This window comes from Narcine bancroftii, chromosome 4 (genome assembly GCF_036971445.1).
Source record: "Narcine bancroftii isolate sNarBan1 chromosome 4, sNarBan1.hap1, whole genome shotgun sequence".
Lineage (NCBI taxonomy): Eukaryota > Metazoa > Chordata > Chondrichthyes > Torpediniformes > Narcinidae > Narcine > Narcine bancroftii.
In genome coordinates, this window is record NC_091472.1 from 80,401,372 (window position 1) to 80,425,277 (window position 23,906).

Below are 23,906 nucleotides of genomic sequence, written 5' to 3' on the forward strand. Positions count from 1 at the left end.
TGATGTGTCGTTCAGATAAATAGCATCTAAGAAATTGTTCATCCACTATGTCAATAGTTAATAAGAAGAGCTCATTTTAGTGAATTGCGGAGCTGAGTTTACACAATGAATAGAGAAATAGTTGGAAGCATGTTTAAAGGCCTGGAATGCAGTCACCAGCTGCTCCGAACAGCACACTGGTGTGCCATTGCTTTACTTCTCCCTGCCTCTTATTCACTCGTGAGACTCAAAAAAAACAGAAGGTTTTATAACCTATATTACATTCGCGATCAGAGTTATACATTAATACAATAAATCAAGATGGTTTGCACTCTAAATGACACTGACCAAGGAAGGCTATATTAGTGGTTGGAAGTACACGAGTTGCAATCAGTGGTGTGGGTCAGTGAGGGGTGTGGGATTTTTAATGGTAGAAGCCGGGATGGTCAGGAGATGTGCTGGATTTAAAACTCAATGTGGGGGCGGGGAGGCAAGAGGAAATATGAAGTGCTACCAATCTATAAAGGTATTGATTTTAGTCATTGTTGGTCCTGTGAATCGTTGGTTCCGGGTTCACCCAGTCCCCTTTGGGAATGTTGCTATTTATTTTGAGAGGCTGTCCTTGTTCAAAGAAGACTCTTCTGTGAAGGACTGAGCACTTGCTGTAGGTGACTGCCTAATTGGAATGACCACAAGGGCAGGTTTCATTGTAGCTTACTGGCTGATACTGAGCTTTTGAATATGGTGTTAGCTTTGTTAGATGGGATAATTACTCTCTTGAAAAGGGTAAATGCTACTGGACTTTAACCACTTGTGAATTCAATAAGATTGCTTTTGTATTACATCTGCAGCATAGAGAGATTTTTTTTTGTAAATAGCATAATAAATTCAGTGACCCTTTTGAATATTATTGTCACAATTTTTCAATGAAAGTTTGCATGAGATTATTTAAAGTATGAAATGAATGAAGGAGTATTTCATGTTTCTATCGGTTTATCTAATTCCATTCAATGGGCTGTAGATGAGGAGTTTACCCTTTTAATGGAAGGCTTAAAATGATGCAATGTTTATTTTTAAAAGCTGGAGAGAAAATCAGGATGTGCTTTGAGAGGTTAAAGAATCCATAATCTCTTTTTAATCCACATAATTGTCAAAACTATAGTTCCAAATGTCCAACAGAAAATTACCACTAAAGCAGTAATTGGAAACAGGCAATGTGAAAGGTTGTCTGGCATATTCATTTCAAAATTTGGAAGCACTTTGAACCCTGATCATTCGGCTAAAAATAACTAATGTTATGCTGTTTGCCTGGAGATTTGTTTAACCGAGCCATTCCTAAAACTCAAATAAATGTCTAGCTAGATACGTTTTTCCATATGTCACAAGTTCCCTATAAATTTGTTCCTTTCTTTATTGGGCTGGATGAATTTTATCTCCCAAAACAAAGCAGCTTCCCTATTATCTTTCCCCTTTCCCTCTCATCCAATGCTCATTTCCTTCCATTCTTCTGAAGCGTTTGGCTCCATATGGCTACTCCATAAGTACCTTGCTTCAGTGGCCAATGGCAGGCAGTGTTGGGAAGCAGGTTGGTTGATCAAAAATATTCTGTTAACCTTTCTCCATTTCTTCCCCCATACATTGACAGTAGCTGATAAAAATGGATAATGGAGCAAACGGTTGGTGTCTTCTTTGATGTTCATTCATGCTAATGGCCAGCAAAGATGGATGAGTAGTAATCACCTGAATGAGCTCAGGTTAATGTCTCACAATGTTGTGGTGTTGAAGTTAATAATGGTGCTTTTATTCCGGCACTAACTGAGATCAGCAAAAAGAGAACGGGTCCGAGATAGAATCAGAGTTTCTGCTGATTAATACAGCTGTGAAAAGAAACTTTTCTTCTTTTGTTTCAAAATTAACTCTTTTCTTAAATAAAATGTCTGACACCACAATTTGAGAAGTGAACAATTTAATGATGCCAATTTTTAAATTTTGGTGATAAACACGCTCATAGCTGTGGCAAGCCCTTGTTTCTTCTTTTCTTTGCTAAATTGCATTTTGGATGAAGTGCTAAATCAAGAGGCCACCAGCTTTTAAAAAAAAATATTGACCACACAGTAGAAGCCGATTCTGGCCATTGAAACTCATGTTGCCCAATTACATTCAATTATCCTACCCGCTACATTTTTGGAGGATGGGAGGAAACTGGAACACCCAGGGATAACCCATGCAGGTCACGGAGAGAACGGACAAATTCCATACAGGCATCACGGGATTCAAACCGAGGTCACCTGCGCTGTAATAGCATAGAGTTAGTCCATGGTAGAGTAAAGGATTTCCTTACTCTGTCCTGGCTGGTATTAGTCCCTCAGCTAGCATTACCATAACAGGTTATTGCTTCAGGCCCGAAATGTCCAAAATATATCTTTACCTTCTGTGGATGCTGCAAAACTGGCAGAATTCTTCCAGCATCTTTGTGTTTTTTCTACAATCAGTGTCTGCAGATTTTCATGTTTTATTCTGTCTTGTCATTATCACCCGAGTGTGGATAGGAGCCTCCTTTGTGCAAATTGGTTCCCATATATCTGACACAATAGCAGTAACAGTGCTTCAAACATGCTTCTTTATGACTAAAGTATTTGAAGACACCCTAAAAAGGATGTGAAGAGAACGATATATGCAAATGTAAATCTGTCCATTTATAAATTAAAGAATACAACAGTTTTTTTTTGTTTTGCAGCTTAGATAAAATGAATGTCTAAGCACTAGGATAATGCTGGTTTTGAGGTGACAAAAACCATCTCCATTGACTTCATCAAGAGCACTCCTAAGGCATTACATGCATGCAAGTTGCTCTTTGTGTGAACTGTGGTACTATGAAAAACCTGCATTACAACTGATCCTGCGAGTCAGCTATTTATTTTCCGATGGTAAATTTACATTGTTCTTCATACCCAGAAGTCAGATAGTTAACTATAATGAGATTTACCTGTGCATAGACTTGGAGATTAATCAAACTTTCATGGCATGCAGCCCAAGAGTGGAAAAATTTCAAAGAGATTTTTAACAGCGCTCAGCAAAAGTATATTCCAGTTAAGAGCAAGGGTACTTACTTAGGGTGGGGAGAGCCATCCTTGGCTAACTTTGGAAATAAATGAAGGCATCAAACTAAAGCACGCACAAAATAGCCAAGAGCAGTCAGAAAATGGAAGATTGGAAAAACTTTAAAAAGCAACAAAGAAGCACAAAGCAAGAGATAAAGAAGCACATAATATAAAAACAGATAGTAAAGGTTTTTACAATTATAGGAAGTGGAAAAGGGTGGGTAAAGTGAACATGCGTCCCTTGAGAAGGAGTAATGCATAAATAGCCAAGAATCTGAGGTGCTATTTTGAGTTGATCTTCATGTAGAGAACCTGTCTAACAAGCCAAAGAAAGATGCAATTGGGAGCTGAGGGCCTCGATACAGTCACTTTCACTGAAACGGCAGTGCTGAGCAAACTAGGTAGATAAGTCCCCTGGTCCTGATAGAATGTACCCCAGGGTACTGAAGGAAATGGCAGAAGTTACAATAGAGGCATTTTGGTAATTTACCAAAATTCTCTGGGCTATGGTTAGGTCCTGCTGGATTGGAAGACAACAAATATCATGCCACTATAAAAAAGGATGCCAGGGAAAGGCATGTAGCTATTGACCAGTTAGCATAACATCTGAAGATGGGAAAATAATTGAAGCTATCAGTATGGAAGAAATAGCAAAAAATCTGAATAGAAATTGTTCATCAGACAGATGCAGCATGGATTCAGGAAGAGCAGGTCATTTGTAAATTTACTGGATTAATTTGAGGATAGAGCAAGTGCAATGGATAGAGGAGAACAGGTGGATGTTGCCTACTTGGATTTCCAGAAAGCATTTAAAAAGATGCCATATAAAATAATTATCTATAAGATAAGGATGCATTGAGTTGCAATAGCCTGGATACAGGATTAGTTAACAAATAGAAGGCGGAGATTTGAGATAAATTGGTGTTTCTCTTGTTGACTATCAGTGGAGAGCTGAGTGCTGCAGGGTCAGTGCTGGACTCTCAAATGTTCATGAATTGAAAGAGGGGACTGAGTGGATCTTTTACTGATGACACAAAATTAAATGGAAAAGCGAAGTGTGCAGAAGATTCACAAGAGTCTGCAAAGGAATATTGATAGATTAAGTGAATGGGCAAGAATTTTGTGAATGAAGCACAATGTTTGCAAATGCAAGGTCATCCACTTTGGAAGGGAAAATTGAAGATCAGATAGTGAAAGAATACAACTTGTGGTTATGCATAGAGACTTGGGAGTGCTTGTGCATAAATTACAAAAGGTTGGCTTCCAGGTGTGCAATAGACTATCAAGAAAGCAAATGGAATGCTACCATTCAATGCTAGAGGGATTGAATTTAAGGGCAGGGAGGTTCTACTCACAGGGTATTTGTGAGGCAGCCCCTGAAGTTCAGTTCTGGTTTCCTTATTTGAGTAGAGATATACTGGCTTTCGAGGCAGTGAAGGTTTAGTATATGTGAAGAGAGTGAGTTTTCTGGAATTTAGCATGAAAGGGGATCTTATAGAATCATATAAAATTATGAAAAGGATTGCTAAGATAGAGACAGGAAAGTTGATTCCACTGATCGGTGAGATGAGAACTAGAGGACATAGCCTCATGATACTTGGTGAGTAAATTTTGTTTGAATATATAATTTTTGATTTTCCAAAGACTCATGTAAATCTAATAAACAAAACATTACATTCTCTTTCCACGTAATATGATTTACAGAGTCCTTAATTCCCCCTCCTTACCCCCTCCCCAACCCTTAAATTATACAAATACCAAAATATAAAAATACAAACATAGAAAAACCACCTAAATACCAACCAAGACAATGATCCTTCCTGAAGCTAGAGGACCTCGAATGTTAAATAAAAACAGGTAAGAGCAAAAACATACGTCGTCTGTGACACATTCCACATTTCATATTCTTAATCCTTTATCAGCTGGGTCAGATTGTTTCTTTTTTCTTATTTGGAGAGGGCGGGGAGTGTGATTATATCTGTGCACCTTGGTGCCTCAGATATGGTTGCCACACTTCAATGAATGTATTGTATCTCTTCCATAAATTGTAGGTGATTTTCTCCAGGGGAATGCAACACTCTATTTCCATATTACATTGTATGATATTTAACTGGGAGTCGGACTTCCATGTAACCACTATACACTTCCTGGCTACTGACAAGGTGAGCTTCACAAACTGAATTTGGTGTTTAGATGTCTAAACAGTACTTCCCCAGTGTCCCCGAGAAGGTACAACTCCGAATCCTGTGGAATGTCCACCTTTGTAATTTTTTTTCCAGTGTCCCCCAGGTCTTCCCAGAAGGATCTCACCCTTGTGCATAGCCAGGTGGAGGGATCAAAGATTCCTACCTCCACCCTGCACTTAAAGCACATTTCTGAAATTTCTAGCTTCGACTTGTGTAATTTTATCAGTGTGAGGTATAACTGATGCAAGAAATTATTTTGCACCAGCATGTGTCTGGCATTAACAATTCTTGCCAGCCTTTTCAAACACAAATCTTCCCACCATCATTCATCAATTGTTATGCCCAAGTCCGACTCCCATCTTTCCCTTGGCCAATGTATGCCTGGCTTCGGGCTTTCACTTTGGATTATAGAATGCATCCTAGAGATAAATTTACATGCAATTCCCTTTCAAATTAGAGTCTCCATGTCAGTACAGTCAGGCAGAGTCATTCTTGGATCCAGTTTGTCCCTTAGGAAAAATCTTAATTGCAGAAAAGAGAAGAATGTTCTATTCGATAACTCATATTTAGTCCTCAACTGCTTGAATGACATGAGCTGCCCTTGATAGTAACAATCCTCGATGCACCTGATCCCCTTCCAACACCAGGTGTCCAGGATCTTATTGCCCAGAGTCATGGGTATTAGATTGTTCTAGGTCAAGGGTGTTTTAGGAGATAACCCCACCTTCAATCCAATATATCAATTTATTCTTTGCCACCTCTGGTGCACATGTTTTATTATGGAGTTATCTGTTTTTTAAAACAAACTAATTTGGCATCCCATTTGTATATCAACCCAAGTTGTGCCCAATTTAGGCACAAAAAATGAGGCAACAAACCTCGCCTGGGACGTCCAGTAGAATATTTTTTAAATCTGGCAGTTTTAAGCTTCCAGTTTTCCATGGAGACTCTAGACACCTTACCATTCCACAAAAGGTTTCTGACACATCCATTGAGAATTTTAAAGAAGCACTGGGCAACAAAATGGACAGCATTTGAAAAAGATATTGTAGTCTTGGCATCAGCTTCATTTTTATATAGTTAACTCTGCCCACCAACATCATGCAGAGTTTTCCATCTAGCCAGGTCCTCCTCAATCTTCCAGAGCAAAAGGAGATAATTTAATTTATATATAATGCGTAGGTCTTTATCCACTCTTATCCTTAGGTATTTAATCCCTTCCTGCGGCCACATGAATTAGCTTTCCTGTTGATAGGGTCTATAATCCCCTTTCGACAAAGACATAATTTTGCTTTTATCCAGATGAACCTTTTACCCAGAGCCCTTTCCGTATATCCCCAATCTGGCCAACAACGCCACCTCACCCAGGTTCCGTCAAATGCACTAACACATTGTTAGCAAACGGGCTGATTTTGTGTTCCACCTGGCCCACCTTGAACCCCTTTATGTCCGGATCTCACCGAATGGTTTCCGCCAATGGTTCAATAGCTAGTATGAACAGAGCTGGGAACAGTGGGCAGCCGTGCCTCCTAGATCTACTCAGCGGGAATAATGGAGACATCTGCCCATTTGTGATGGTTTTAGCCTGGGTTTTATAATACAGTGTCCTTACCCAATTGATTAATGTTTGACCTAGTCCAAATTTTTTCTGTGGCTTAAACAGAAAATCCCACTCCAATCTATCAAAGGCTTTCTCCACATCCAAGGATACAGCCACTCCCAGGTCCTCCCCCAACTGTGCCAGGTGTATTATATTGAAAAATCTAGCTAAGTTAGTTATCTCCTAATTGCCTCTTTTGAACAAATCCAGCCTGATCCGGGTTTGTTAATTTCTGCAGATGTTTCGCCAACCTATTGGCCAATGTTTTTGCTATAATTTTATAATCTACATTCAATATTGATATAAGAGGAGGGTTTCACTGAATCCCTTTCTTTTTTAAGGATCACCCTAATGATTGCTGTTGAAAAAGACACCAGGAGGGTATGTGTCTCCGCTGTGAGTAAATTTAAGGCAGAGATGAGAACTGTTTTTTTTCCCAGAAAGTAGTGAATCAATGGAATGCCCAAGGAAGCAGTAGAAGCTGCTTCATTAAATATATTTAAGATACAATTAGATAGATTTTGCATAATAGAGGAATTAACGGTAATGTGGAAAAGGCAAATAGGTGGAGCTGAGTCCATGGCCAGATCCACCATGTTACTGAATGGCAGAGCAAGCTCGATGGGTCAGTTGGCCAAACCTGTTCCTATTTTTGTATGCTCTTATGTAATGTTCAGAATAGAGATTTAACCTCTTAAATGACCAGACCACAAAGATGAGGTCTAGTTCTTTTGTCATTCATTCAAACCCCCATGCAACTCAACAGAAAAAGCAGAGGGAGTTTCTGCAACCTTAAATACCAACAGAAGTTTTCATCCCCCCAAAATGTAAAAAAACCCCAGTTTGCATTGTTTGTAAGGCTTTTCTTTGCAAACAGTACTACACAAAGATCTTCACTAAAGGAACCCTTTCATATCATGAGGATGAACTCCCCAATGAACTCAATGCCTTCTATGCCTGATTTGACCACATGAAACAAGGAAGAACCACCACTGCACACACCCATATACCCTAATGATCCTCTCCTGCCTGTATCCGAGGATGTCGTGATGGCTGCCTTCAGGATTGTGAACCCAAGGAAAGCATCCAGTCTGGACGGAGTATTTAAAACCTATACTGACCAACTTGTCAAGGTATTTATGGATATCTTCAACATCTCACTCCAGTAGGCCGTGATACCCACCTGTTTCAAACAGGAATCAATTGGACCAGTGCCCAAGAAGAGTGTGGTAAACTGCCTAAATGACTACAGACCAGTGGCACTCACATCCACAATGTTTTGAAAGGCTGGTGTTGAAGCATATCAACTCCTGTCTGAGCGGTGATATGGATCCATTCCAGTTCGTTGATTGCAGCAACAGGTCTATGTGGATGCCATTTCCTTGGCTCTACACAAAGCCCTGGAACACAAAGAGCAAAGATACAAACATCAGGATGCTCTTTATTGACTACAGTTCAGCATTTAACACCATCATCCCCTCAAAACTATATAGCAAACTCCTGGGACTCAACACTCCACAGTGAGGATTGGTAAGAACGTCTCCTCCACATTCTCCAACAGTACCAGAGCACCACAGGACTGTGTTCTTCCTTGCTCAACTCACTTTACACCTAATCAGTATGACAACACCACTATCTACAAATTTACTGACGATACCATAGTAGTGGGATGTATAAAAAGGGGCGATGAATCAGCAAACAGGAGGGAGATTGAAAACTTGGCTGAATGGTGTGCCAACCACAACCTCACACTCAATGTCACCAAGACCAAAGAGGTGATTGTTGACTTCGGGAAGGGAAAACTAGAGCTGTACGATCCATTAGTCATTGGGGATCAGAGGTGGCGTGGGTGATTAAATTTAAGTTCTTGGGAGTCACTGTCTTGGAGGATCTTTCCTGGACCGAACACACTAATGGCATCATGAAGAAAGCATGTCAGTGCCCCTCCTGCCTCAGGGGTTTGTGGAGGTTTGGTATGACATCAGAAATCCTGGCAAATTTCTGCAGATGTGTGCTGACCATCTGAATCATGGTCTGGTATTGGGACACTAATACCCCTGAGCATTAATCACTGCAAATCATTGGACACAGCCCAGGATATCGAGAACATCTACAGGGAACGCTGCCGTTGGAGAGCAGCAGCAATCATCAAGGATCCACGTCACTTAGCACATGCACTGTTCTCACTGCTACCATCAGGAAAGAGGTGTCACAAGACTCGCACCACAGGTTTAGGAACAACTGCTACCCTCCACCATCAGACTCCTCAGTGATAAACTCAATCAAAGACTTATTTAAGGACTCTTACTTTTGCACTTCTTTGATTTTTTTTCTCTAGTATTCCACAGTCATTTTGCTTTCATTTCTTTATTTGTTTACATGTGTACGTTGAGTACCGTTTTTTTGCACTAAGTGATAATTCTGCCTGGCCTGCAGGAAAAAGAATTCCAGAGTTATATGTGATGTCATGTATCTTCTCTGACAATAAATCTGAAATCTAAATCTGAAATGAAATTAACAACTTCTGTTTTATCTCAGAATACAAGTCAGGGAAAATTACAACCTCTTAACACTATCAAAATGTATTGGCCCATGAACAAAACAGAAGTCAAGTTCCACTGTGTGTCTAATGAAAGGAAACAATTGTTCATGTGGTGGTAGACAAGATATTTAAAGCATTGAAGAAAGTCATTCAGCCCCACCTGGCCATCCCAGTGTTTAATGTATCACTCACTCTTCTACATGGCCTTCTTCATCTATGCCCATGCAAATCGCCAGCCTTCTATTCATTTTCCCCTTTCACTTGTCCTTCCGAATTGGGTCACAGATGTTGCCACCCACCACAGTGTGGTGCCTATTAAAGCCACTTTAATTTGCAACATGGCTGTATGGATGATTTAAAAAAGTGAATTTGGATACTACTTGGCATCATTCAGCTAAAATGACAGGAAGGTGAGAAGGAATTTACATGTTTTTGGGAAACATTCACTGATCACTAGCCTGATCCACTCTAACCATTAGTTGCTAGCCACCTTTGCCATCCTGTAAATAAAAATCTGACGTTCTGCGACACATACACCACTGCTAGTGCATGACATCCATGAAAACAGTTTATTTGCTGATCCCCTCAAAATCCAATTCGCATTCTCATCCTTCACTAAATGGTTCCATGCCCCATGATGTGCCAATCCAGTTCTCAATGGCCTCATCTCCAAATCTATGCCAAGATACTCGGCTTCTCTGGGCCTCATACCCAACAACTTCTTCTCTCAACCTTACTACAAAGGTTTATGAAAGCACAAAGGAGCAGCATGTTCTGCATTGTACAAAATATATAAAGCGGAATGTGGAATAGACTTGCTGTAATGAACACAACATGCAAGGTGTTTCTGATAGACCATGGAATGTGCATAACAATTTCTGGAGTCCTCTGCATGTGCAAGACTTCTTCTCTAATGTACAGATTATAGAAAGTATTTTATTTTGTGTACAGAATATACACAACACTGCAATTTCCTGAATGGGTTCAAAGTGGAATGGAGGTTGAATTTTTTGTAGTGCACAAATATGGCTAGGCATTTTTTGTAATGGCAAAGTATATCTGCAGTTACACATTTTGTGCAAGTTATATATTGTTCAAAGTATTTTCTGTAGTGTCCAGAATGTGTAAGGCATTCTATGGAATATAGATTGTGCCAGATGCTTTCTATTGTGTAAAACAGAAACATTTCTAGAGGGCACAGAATGGGCAAGATGTGTTCCATGGTACAAAGAATCTGCAATTTGCTTTTGACTCCCTTTTTTGGAGTGCATAGATTTTACAAGATATAATGTTGTAGTTATTTTTTGATGCTCAAAAAAAAGTTTTGTGTTTTCAGTAGTGCATAGAATGTGCAAGGCATTTTCTCTACTGAACAAAATGTTCAAGTTGTTTTCTGTATTGCACATTGGAGCAGGTAGTTTCTGTCATGTGTAAAGAATTTTCTATAGTACATAGAATATGTAATGGTTTTCCTTTACTGTGCAGACTATCTAATATTCTATAGTATTCAGAATGTACAAGGAGTTACTTTCCTGCTTTATGCAATATAGAGGATAGAGGAGGGTTTTTTTTTTGAAAATGAAAAGTAGTGGGCGACATTTCCTGTGGAGCTCAGAATGTGCAAAGTGTTGTTTACAAACTCTGTACAATGTGCAAGATAGTCTCTGTTTGGCACAGTTATGCCAAGTATTTTTAGTAGTATTTAGCTGTGCAAGGCATTGTTGTTGTGAACACTTGTGCAAGGCATTTTCTGTAGTGCAAGGTGTTTTCTGTGGTGCACAAAATGCAAGCTGTTTTCTGCAGTTTCATGGTCTGCAAGATGATGTCTGTAGTTTATCTGTGACTCGTTTTATGCTACACATGATGCGTAAAGTGGTTTCTGCTGTGTGCAAAATGAACAAGTAGTTTTTAGTGTGCAGAACGTGCAAGGTACGTTCAGTGGTGTACATACAGTCCAAGGCATATTTTACAGTGCACTGAATGTGAAAGTTAATTTCAGAAGGTGGACGTGTTTTCTAATGTGCACAGAATGTACAATGTTTTCTTTGGTTGACAATGGCTTTGGCCTCATGCCACAGAGAATAGCAATGGTGGGCCCTCAAATAAATGATTCATTAGTCCACTGCACATCTCCAAATTAACCGATTGACGGCAATGAGTTTTTATTTAGTATCTTTCAAGATCCATGAGTTTCAAATTTCGTATCTGGTGCAATGAGAGAAATATCTACATACCTAGTTTCTGTACTCAGCCCCTTGCCCACTTTCTGGAGTTGACTGTATTTATAGTTTAAATTTCTATTTATGACAGATAAACATTGACAGTGTAGATCCTAACTTCTCCTCAACACAATCCCATCCCCACCATTCTTAACATGTAGGGATGTTGAGAGGTGTGCTGTGGCAATATTGCATTCTTAATTACTGCTTTACAGACAGAAAAAAAGAACTCAGCTCAGGTCCAAAACCCCAGTAATGTATATTTACCTCCTATGGACGCTGCGAGATCAGCTGAGTTCATCCAGCATTTCTAATTCTTTAATACAATCACAGCATCTGCAGACTTCCATGTTTCACTTTGCTTTACAGTCAGAGACCAAATATTGTCCACATTCTAGGTGGCACAGGATGGTACAGTTAGTGTAGCGGTTAGCGCAATGCTATTATAATATTCGCATCCCGGTCCGAAACTGACGCTGTCTGTAAAGAATTTGTACATTCTCCATGTGTCTGCTGGGTTTCCTGTGGGTGCTCTGGTTTCCTCTTACCCTTCAAAAACATAAGGGGATTGTCGGTTAATGGGTGTTTTTGGAGGCATGAGCTCATGGACCAGAAGGTCCTATTACTGGGCTGCATGTCAAAATTCCAATGGGCTGAGAAAGGAATTGAGGTAGGATATAGCTTCTTCTTCTACTCTATCCCCACACCCCTCCCCCCCTCCAATTATTTTCCACCCATCAATGAAGTTGATTAATTTGCCTTTGGCTGGAAGAAATATGCCGGTGAGACAATATTGTTGTCGTCATTTCCTGACATTTGGGTCCTTTGAACAGAAAGAGAGTGAAATCCAACCAATGCAACTCAGTGCGAGCAGTGCCCCTTAATTTCCAGCCATTCACCCCAACCGATTATGCCAACTTGTTAGAGGAAATTCCAGTCTGTAGTCTTCAATCCAGAAGTTTCAGACCCTAAATTGGAGCAAGAGAACAGAGGATCAAAGCCACCTGGCAATTCCTACCTCGAAGATGATTGCCTTGAAATTCACCTTAGCTGTAATGTACTCAAACAGTATAGAACTGAAAAAAATGAGCGCATTGCATGATATCTCTAAAATTAATTCCATTGGCTGTCTTGGAATGGAGTTTGAAAGTAAGAAAGCACTGATGCAACTGTTTAACATGCTTGGCACTATGGACTGGGGATGAATTTCTAAGAATTTATTGCTTATGGATATAACTACTAAAAGGAAATTGCCTCACTTTATATTGCACACAAGGTTCCCAAGTTGCTATGCTAAAGGTACATATCTAGAGAACAGTGTTTAAACTCCATCTAGCTTTACCACCAATGCACTTTTAACTGTCTCAACGTGTACCAGATATATTAAACCTTTGTCTGAAATTATTATAAATGATGTATAAAACAAAGTAGGAATTTTAACAATGAGGACATGCTTTAATATGCACCATTACATTTCTTCCCTTGTCATATCCATCAGATTTGCTAACATAAAAGAAAATCTACCCTGCTGCTCCTAGTCTCATAAAGATTTTAGTCCACTGTAGGCTTGGAGGACTGCATTACAGCAGAAATGTCGACGGTGAGCAGAGTGACCCTTCCAACCTTTTGTGAATTAAAGTAGCAATTGTGATCATGGAGCTCCAATTTGAAAATTAATAGCAGTCTACCACCTGTAATAGGTGTGTGAATTTAGTGATCGATAGTAGACCCTTCGATGTAAATTTTGAGGCCATGACCACCTTGTTGATGCTAGCAGCTAGGAAATGCAAACTAAAAGCACATCATGAGCAGATTAAACAAAGAAATACTTGGTGATATGAGAGAACCCAAAATTTGTTGCAAGGATTGATTTTAACAAAGGTTTTTTTTTCCAGCAAGGCCCAGTCTGAAAGTTGCATAAAATCTCATGGAGTGATAGCAAGAGCAACTTGTCTTTATTTAGTATTTTTAATGGAGCAAAAATGTCCCAAGGAGTGCTACCAAAGAAAGTTTATTGCAGAGTCACATTTGGAGAGGAGACGACCAACATCTTGGTTGGGTGTTTGTTTTCAGATGCATCATAAAGGAAGAGAGCGAGGGAGCTTGGTGGAGAGGGTTAGGGAAAGATTTTAGAGCTGAAATGGTGGCTGCCAATAGCAGAGCAATTTTAAATCTGGGTAAAACAACGTATTTCTAAAAGGTCAGTGCAATCGGTAAAGGTTTATATCACTTCTCCAGATTTTCCAGGAGATGTAAGTTTTAAAATTTTAACATTGGGGAAAAAAGCCACATTCAGCTCTCACATGGGACAGCAATAGTGCAAAAGGTCCAGTAATTTAAAAATAAGGATTGTTTTTTAGTGGGGTTGTTTGGCAGGCTGAGGCATGAACTTTGTGTTAATGTTACTTTTTGTCCGCCAATAAATCATAGCAGGTTAGGTTGAATACATGTGGGACACATTGAACCACTTGAGCAGTACACTGCTAGTAAAATTTGTAGCAGTTTAAACCCTACTCTCTCGTATGTGCGTTCTGTCCATTGCCAAGCGTGTGTGAAACTGGAATCTTACACATAGTTCAAGACACGGGATTGTTTATTTAAGATCATCTGTCTGCAAAAGTGGCTTATTATAAATGAACAGTATGAGCTTGAAGGTTGGGAATGGCAACAAAAAAAAATGATTCTGCAATCTTTACTAACTGACATGGCTAGTGCAATGCTGTTACTGCTCCAGAGATTGAGACCGGGGTTCGAATCCTGCGCTGTCTGTAAGGAGTTTGCACATTCTCCCCAGTTTCTTCCCACCATTCAAAACCTGCCAGGGGTTGTAGGTTAATTGGGGGACATGGGCTCGTGGGCCAAAAAGGCCTATTACCGTGCTGTACGTCTAAATTTTTTAAAAATATGGACATTAGGCAATGATGGATATGGCCTGTTATCTTCCCCATACCCAGATTCACCATGAAGGTGGGATTAGTTACACTTCCTGTCCAGCTTTGCCCCTGTCCAAATTTTGCATCATTGTCTAATGAGAATGGATTGAGCTCTCCAGCAGTCCCTACCTTTGAGAGTTAGGAGTAGATTCAGAGGTTCAGGAAGCCATCGAATCGAATGAGACAATTGGGATCCTTGTACCCAGGCCAGTTCCTTTGAATCACGTTAGGACCAGTCCCCCTGCTCTTGACCTATAATCCTGCAAGCTTCCTGAGGTAGACAATACAATTCCCTGCTGTTTCCTCTGAACTATTTTTTACATTAGAGTGCACCCATTCCCAGCCAAATTGAATGGGGGTGATATACAGTAAGTGAGTGGAGTTGGTGTGTAACTCTTTTCCACACATTAAACTTTGCTGCAGAAGCCACCCTGCTTTAACAGGAGACTTTGCTGCACTTTTGGTCAGGACTTATATTTTCTGTGTTCCTTTTATTTTGGACCTGTAAACAGTATGTGTGGATGTTTGACAAGGTATACTCTTACATTTGATGGTGTTGCCTGTTGTAATAGAGGTCTGCTTAGGGATATAATTAAAGGCTGACCCAACCTGACCATGATCAACCTGAGTCAGAGGCAATGAAAGGAATATGGAAGTGAGGGCTTTCAGTGCTGTACACATATTGGTGTTTAATTAAGAATAGAAGGCACATGTGGAGTCACTTACTGACCACAATAAAATACTGAGTTGGAGCAGCATGGCCTACCCTGATGAGAAATCAAATCTTTAATCACAACATTGAGCCAAACTGGCACAAAACATGGACTTCCTTCAAGCTTGGGTCAGGTAGTTGAACTTCGCGAGCTGGAATAGTTTGAAAATGGACTCTGTAGACTGCTTGCTGTGGTGTTCTGTTCAAATATTCTATTTGGTGAGCAAATAGACCTGGCTTGTTGTAAAGCAGACTGTTTACTATGAACCCTGCCAAAAGCCGTTTCTGGCCTTTGATACATTGGCTGATTAGTGGTTGCAGTTGGCATGCTATATATTTAGACATTTGTGTATATATCTGAGATTTTTTTTGAGTTTTTATTGAACCTATATACACAACCAGAGCACTCACTGCACCCTAAATATATTTAAAAAAAACAGTAAAATTATTGCAAATATCAATTTGCTGTTACATTGATAAATTACTCAAACAATGAGAAGGAGCAGGTGTTACCAGTAGATTGTATTGACAGATTTTTGGACATTCTCCTGGCAGAATGGAAGTTTATCTTCCTTGCCCAGAGTGATACAATTAACCATTTGCTTGTGTAAAAATCCACACACCAAAAAAAAATTCTTTGTAATTTATCAGGAAATAAATTGAATATAACGGTACATCCTAAGGAAATTTGGGCAATTATCTCAATCAAACTATGAATGTTTTTTAAACATTTTTAATTTAAAAGAAAATGTAGGCATGCAGCAATGTAACAGACCATTTTGGCCCTCAAGTCTGTGCCATCCAATTTACATCCAATTAATCCACATCCCAAGTATGTTTCAAACAGTGGGAGAAAACCCACGCAGACACGGGAAGAGCGTACAAACTCCTTACAGACAGCGCAGGATTTTGCTTATGCTGGAACATAACAGTAAAAGACAGACATTTAAAAGTACTGTTGGCCAAAATGAGCCATGAGGTAGAGAGGGGAAACCATCGTACATGTTCCTTGTTGTGTGGTCATCATTTGGCTGTTCTTTCTCCTAAAGCACATGACAGGAGCTTTACAGGATCACTGCCTTCCATTCCAAGTGGTGTAACTAAAAGCCTCTTTTGGATTGAGATTCGACTTATTCCTAATAATAAAGCAGATGGTTATATAGTTTTTTTTTTCCAACAGGATTTATCCAGCAAACAATTTTATTTTTCTGTTATTGTTTGCTGCAATTTATTAACAAGTCTTATTCGTTAATTAATAGCTATTTTAAGTTGTCAAAGATGACAAGTGGGAAAAGTTCAGAACTGAAGAAGTAAGATAGTTTTAGCTGTGTTCATATAAGTTACTGTTAGAGAATGATTGGCTGACCATTATTTTGTTTATTGGGTAAATAGTGAAGCATACATTAAAAAGATAACTACTATTACAATATTTTTTGTTACCAGATTTGGTAAGAGTGACCAAAAAATCCTAAAGGGAATTAAAAAAATAAATTGCACTTCTGTATTTTGAATGGGCAGTTTTCCTATTAATAAGCTCCACCAATTAAAAAAATTAAGAGAGGCTAAACTGTAAAGAGACAAAATGCGTGCACATATATACACACACACTTAAAAATACAGTAATACTACCCACTTGCAGCCACGAAATAACATGCAACTAAAGTATTTTTATAGTGTGGCTAGATTTTTGAGAGGAGGGACTGGTGCCTTGACCTGTGTGAACGGTAACCCCTGCAGACATAACCATTCTGACCCATTGAATGGTCTGAATACGATAAATGCTGCTTTATCTTTTCTTGAAAGGAACTGGAGAGTGCGGCCTAAATGCCTGGGCATGCTTAAATGAACAACTGTTCAGCGTTTGCGCTGAGAGGGTGTTTGAAATCTGAGCACTGCAACAGGCTAAGAGCTGCCACAGGTCACCTGCTGCCCTCCATAGGGATAGGCCTAGACCTTACAAGAAATTGCCCATGGACGAATTGTCGTACAAATTCCTTTCTCTACTGGCTGGCCTCTTTCACCAGACCATGGCCTATAAAATTCTGTAAAAACAATTCTAAAAAAAAAATTCAAAGGGCAAGCGGCTGTGATGAAAGGTTTGACAGTTTTGACTTACAGTTCATGCTCTTTGTTACTAGAGAATTGAATAGCAGGGCTGTGGCTCTGCAATGTTTGCTACAGATCTTATGCCGTTCAGAAATGAAGCCTGTTTGTTGTGCCTTTTTTTTTCATTGCTTGCAGCTGTAAAACTGTAATACATTGGCTTCACTGATTTTAAATTGTATTTTGACTAAATTGTAATAAGCGCAAAGACACTTTGCACCTTCAATTGCAATGTGCTGTACATATGGAATCAGGTATTAGCAATTAAAGTGGCATTTCAAACATTCATATCAAAAGAGATTACCCTAAATTCCTCTGATAATGTCATGCAATGCCTAGAGAGATTGTATGGGAAGTTGCAGACCATTTCATGGATCAAACTAATCAGAACTAAAACAGTGGAAATGCTCACATGATGGGTGAGTCAGTGCATGTGTGTGGAGCAACTGTATAAACGGTGTACAGACCGTACCTTCCCCCTTTCTCTCTCCCCACTCCATCTCTCCTCATTCCCCCTCCCTCCAAAATAGCCAGAGGCAATCTCAAAGTGCCTCTGGCCCCCTAACTCACTGGCCTGCTGGTTAATTGCCACACGGAGACCATGACACACGGGCAGATGATATGACATTTTCAGTTCCTGTCACTCGCGAAAGCCACAACACAGCTCACACTAGTTGCGGAGAAGCTGTCAGAAAGTGTTAGCAGTTGGCAAAAGTTGCCCTATGGCATTTCCTCATGGCATCAGCAAAAATGAGCATAAATCACCCAGCGGAGCCTGCTGCTGTACTAATGAGGCTGTAAGCTTGTTTATGGACTCGCATCATTTTTATGATTATTTCCACCTTTTCAGTTTTCCCTTCATAACTTGCCCTTCATTTGAAGCCAGAAGTCAAATCTAGAAATGAAGTTATTGCAGACATTTTTTGCAATTGTGGCCCATAGCTGCTACCATATGGCTCTCTTCAGATAAGCTCATTGGAGCTTAGAAAGAGAGAGAGAAATTAGCCGCAGACCTCACAGAGGTGATTGATGGTATCAAATTACAGGGAAAATGGAAATGCCAATAAAACTGATGCTTTTGAATTTTCTCCAAGGTTTCAATGCACAGAGGTCAGTGTGCAGGAAAAGTTAACAAAGACTAGGTTAAAAAAGCGCTTAGAAAGGAAAGGTGTAAGGAAAAGAAAATGGTTGTAATATACAGCAATTTCCATTGGTATCCTTTAAGGGCATCCAATTTCTGTCATCTTCAACAACATTAGAGGGGTTTTTAGGCATCTTGGAACATGCACCCAATTTTGCAGTGGATTGAAGACATTTGCTTCTAATGAGAAATCTTGACTTAGATTGCAAGCCAGCAGTATAATTTCCCCTTTCAGATGAAAGCCAAGCATCTCTATTTGACTAAAATACAGTAGGAAGAACACACTGAATAAAATTGAGGCTGTTTTTTTGGACTCGTGCTAATGATGTAACAGAAACCAGTTATTTGGGGTAAGCTGCTCTCTGAAGATTGATTGAGGGGAACAGTCCTCACTTAAAAGCTTTCTCCATTGTATCTACATAAGTCTTTACTTAAAATTTCTGTTTCTACTGTTGGTGCTTTAGCTACATGAGAAAAACAGGAAAGGTACTGGTGAGTGTTTTATATGGAATGCAGAAAGCCTTTACTTCCCCTAATGGCGTGTATAATTCAGGTGCCCTGAAGGCATGCTTTCAGGAATTCTTTTGCCTGGGGTAATGGGAAGCAAAGGCTGTTTTAAAGCCTTGATTATTCTATTGATGCACAAAGCTGGAAAAAGTCATAGCTGGATTATATTAGATATTTCCATAAATTATCAATGAATTCTTCTCTAGTGAGGCAGTGGGGCATTACTGGTAAATGAATCTGAAGGTTTTTTTTGGCATAAATGGAAAGTTATATGTAAAGAGGAGGGTTGATGCAGAAACATCAAGATGGGGGAGGGTTTGTCATTAGGTTCAATGCTGTTCCAGAATTTTAATCAATACTATATACAGTATATATCCATGAGTTATTTCTAAGTGTGGATAATAATCCTGTGCTTATAGTATTTAGACTTAAATTTAAGCAGCTGTTGATGTACTCGTGTTTTTTTAATAAATAATAATACAATAGAATAAATTGATGTGCCTTGCAAAAAAAAATCATCCACTTCAAGCGAAAAATGGTACGACAGAAAATACTGCGCACACTATATCTTATTAATGAAGCTGTGAATGCATTTAATTTTGACATTTCCTTCTAAAAAAAATATAGCCCCAGCTATAATATTTCAGGACTTTGGATACTTAATTTGCAATTCATTTGCATGTTGTTTTTCCCACATATTGAATGGCTGTCGGGAAAAGGGAAAGAGCACTGCTAGAGAAATGAAACATGGTTCACGTTGCACCCTGTGTTGGCCTCAACTAATTTCAGGTCAGGAACAAAGTAGGTCACATTCATTGTAGCTTCCACTGCAATACAGAGGAACTTAACCTTTGCCTCAGAACGGCACCCCCTACTGCACCACAACAGAATTTTCACTTCCCCTGCCATCTGGCCTGATCCCAGATTTGACAACTTATTGTCAGTTCATAGTGCAATGATGGCCAATCTCATGCTGTGAACTCATATCCACAGACTGTAAGCCTGGGACCGGCCAAACTGAATTTGAATACTGCTCTTAACAGACTCAGGAGCACAGTTACCTCTCATTCTATCTGACCCAGAATTGAAAACTTAGTCCTGCAGATTCATCCAGTTCATTAGCATTAAATAATGTGTTAAATTTTTTGATTTGTCTTCCATTAAACCTCATACTCAGGTAAATACATTTGTGGGTGCCTAAAACTCAACCCTTGATCTCACTTTCTCTGTGAAGTTAAAAGGCCATTGCTGAGTAAGTTTTTGAAATTGCAATTGCTTCTCAACCTTCAGGTTATACCTTAAAAATTTTAATTTAGAAGCCGATTACGGCCCATGAAACCCATGCCGTCCAAATAAACCCAATTAACTTGCCAATTCCATACATTTTGGAGGGTGGGAAGAAACTGGAACACCTGGGTAAAACCCATGCAGGTCTTGGGGAGACAGTGTCAGATTCAAATTGGGGCCACTGGCTTTGTAATATTATTGCACTAACCGCTGCACTAATTATGGTGCTCTTTTACCACTGGACCACTATGGAGTAATAAATATTCTCTCTTTGGTTGTACTTGAATGTACATGGTAAGCAGCTTTAAGACAAGCTGCTACTAAAATTCCAGGGGAGAATAGTAATGGTCCCATTTCTACCAATTTGGCACAAACAGCGAAGCCATTTGTAAACTACTATTCGTCCAGTGTAAGGACAGACAGATGGCTTGTGTCTTTAACAGTAATGTTTCTTTTTATTTGGAAAGCCAGGAAGCCAGTATCTAGTCATTAGGAGAGGCAGTACAAGTACAAGATGGGTTGAATGGCGATCCCATTGTTCCCCCATCCAGCTGGTTGCCCACTCAGTTTTATGTTGCAGACATAAATCCTTTAAGGTCAGGACACAGATGGCATTTGTTGGGCTCACTGCCATGTTGCCTCATTTCTATTAAAACAACAAGGAAAAATAAAGGGCCTGTTTCTCTAAGGTGGGAAGCAGATATGGAAGTAGCCTGTGTAATATTCCTCCTGTCAATCTGCCACAACTCACCAGAGAAAGATACAAGGTGATTGATAACAATTGTATTCGGAGCACTCTCTGAGCAGTTTGATTGTTGAAGCACTGGTATGAGTCAACTGTTGCCCTACATGACCTTGTGATCAAGGTTATGACTGATGAAAAAAGACAAACAATTCATTTTCAGGTATCTTGCCTTTGTGATCCAAGGTTTAAATTATCCATGCCTGATGCACCTGGCAAACATTGACCCATTTTTAAAAAAAGTTCCCTCATGTTGTGCAACATAGAAGCAATACAAAAACCTCAATGACCAAAAAGATTGCCTTAAAACTGCATCTTTGATGTACTGACAGGTGATGGCTTGGACAACAGTGTAGCTTCACCAAGCACAGGAGATGATGATGACCCAGACAAGGATAAAAAACGACAGAAAAAACGAGGCATCTTCCCAAAAGTAGCCACAAACATCATGCGAGCATGGTTGTTCCAACACCTCACAGTAAGTGAAACATGAAATTGGTACACCTTGAGTGACAAGGGCGCGGAGTTTGGGGGGAGGGGGTTTCTGGAGTGGTATTTCCATGGGGTAGGTATTTCTTGTACTTTTGTGTAAAGGCCACCTAGTTGGTCCATATAGGTACCAAACAGTGTGCGGGGATTGCATACCATACAAATCCCAACCCCCAGTTGCTCCCCACCTGTCCAATTGCCTCCATTAGTTTAATTGGTTTCTTTCTGTGGTGATTCATTCCATTAATGAAGGGAGAACTATATGGTTTTGCAAGGTCACGGGAGATCTTTTTTCAAGAAAGATGGTTCATGAAAAGCAAGCACTTAAATTGTACATTGGCCTTCTACAGTTTGGGCTCCAGGTTGTTTTAAAATTCATCATTGTGAGATGTGTATAGTTAAGCAAATATCAATGGGAAGGAGCTCTGTCCAAAGTAAGAATGTCTCCTGATCCTATCACTGCAAGCAGCTGAATAACATTGAAGAATGTGGTGAGCTAAAATCTTGCATTAAGGATAAACAATCCTAATTTGACAGGAATTTTGAAATCAGGTCCAAGGAAAGAGGAACAGGGTTAGTCTTTTTGGTTGGTGATCTTTTGAATGAGGAAGCCAGGCATCTTCTTGTTCAGTGCCCACATTTAACTGGTCAACAAAATAGTCGGTAGCTATTACATCTGTTGCACTTATAGTTCAGTGGAGGATATTGTGTGGGTGAAAAGAAATATGGATTTTGGGCCATCTTTGTTCCTAATTCATAGAGGGGAACTGAACTCAGGAAGCTAATACAAATTGATCAAACTGATCATATTTGCTGAAATTACAAATCATTGGTACGTAAAAAAGAGGCCAGTCGACCCACTGAAATGATGCGAATAAATCTTGGCAGTGCATTGGAAGGAGGTATTGAAACTCCAAAGCTGGACAAATTTTGCAACTGGACAGAAAAAGACAGACAGAATTAATATTAATACATGTAAGTTACAAGCCATGGAAAGGATAAGTGGATATTTGGACTTGAACAGTGTTGACTTAGCTGAGAACGGATTAGGCTTGGATGACTTGGTAGTATTGATATACAACATATGTGGAGAAATGAAATTCAAAGCTCTCAGAATACCACAATCAGTGGAATGTCTATCATTAAGGAATGACTGATGGAGAACAAAGATGGGTGAATTAGTGAATTGATAGCACACTTAGAGGTCTTGGATATCAGGAATAGCTGACATGGATCACAAGCTCATGAGTGGCATGGAGAGATTATTCAAGCATATTATTTTGAAATAGATAGAGGGAAAAGGATAAATAGAGGTAAGATTAAATCAATGGAAAGTAAATGTGAGCCAGAATGCTGGGCACACAAACTGTGATCGCCATGTGGAGAGAGTGTTGAAATGACTGAAAATATCAGAAACACATAAGAGTCAATTGAACGCTTCTTCCTCTTCTCATGACCAACCATCGCAACTGTAGTTCCTGACATTAGTGGTACAAATGGTAGTAGTAACCTAGGGCCTAACTGGATACTGCAACATTGGAACAATTGCATTTGCGTGAATGAATGTCTTTCGCTATTTGAACTGACCATATGATAGTGATCAGGCTGATTCTAAACTTTCCAATCTCAGGTCAGCAACACCTCCATGACCACTTTGACAATACATATCTGTAATCCACATGACCTAGTCAGTCACTATGGCAGCTCCAATGTAACTTCTTGATGCAGTGTAGATCCAAAATACCAACTAAACCTTTGCCCCCACAGATGCTGCCTGACATCATGAATTTTTCCCAACAAAATCGCTTTTTACTATGCCCTCTTGTTAAACAACACTCTGATGCATAACAAAAAAAAAATCAGGCTGAACCTATGGTAAATAGTTTCTATGGCACCTTGTTAATAAATAGAACTGTAGAGAAGGAAATTAACTACATGCCTTCAATCACCACTGAACAAAACTTTATGATTAACATACTAGTTCAGAATCTTTTGAAGAAAAATAATCGTCAAGGCTACTTTATCTTTTCGGTCTTGCTGACAATTGTCTTCTTCCCAAAGAATTTGCTCTTTCCACTTGCTTTTGGATCAGCATCACATTGCCACACCACTTACCTCCTGTACATGATGAAAATACGTTCTAAAATCCGCAGAAAAAATAATCAAACAATTATTTTGAAGGTAACTGATTGCTTGGTTAAAAACAAAGTTAGAAAAATATTTTGAGTTAAATTATTAAGAAGACCAGAATAACTGCACTTTGAAAAACAAATTCCCCTGCAGAATATTTTCATTGGATGCCTTGCCAGCCTCTGACGACCATTTAAACTCACTGTGACTTTCTGGCTTGTCACAGCTTTCTTTT

At 39.5% G+C, this 23,906-nt stretch overlaps 1 protein-coding gene across 3 annotated transcripts in view; it reads left to right on the top strand.

Annotated features, from left to right (window-relative positions):
- The window catches only part of LOC138760735 (homeobox protein Meis1), a 234,900-nt gene that overhangs the window by 58,740 nt on the left and 152,254 nt on the right, over positions 1-23,906 (top strand). For all 3 annotated transcript variants that reach the window (XM_069931757.1, XM_069931758.1, XM_069931756.1), the window contains exon 8: positions 21,385-21,530. In XM_069931757.1, the coding sequence (XP_069787858.1) occupies positions 21,385-21,530 (146 nt within the window). The remainder of the gene's footprint in view (positions 1-21,384; positions 21,531-23,906) is intronic.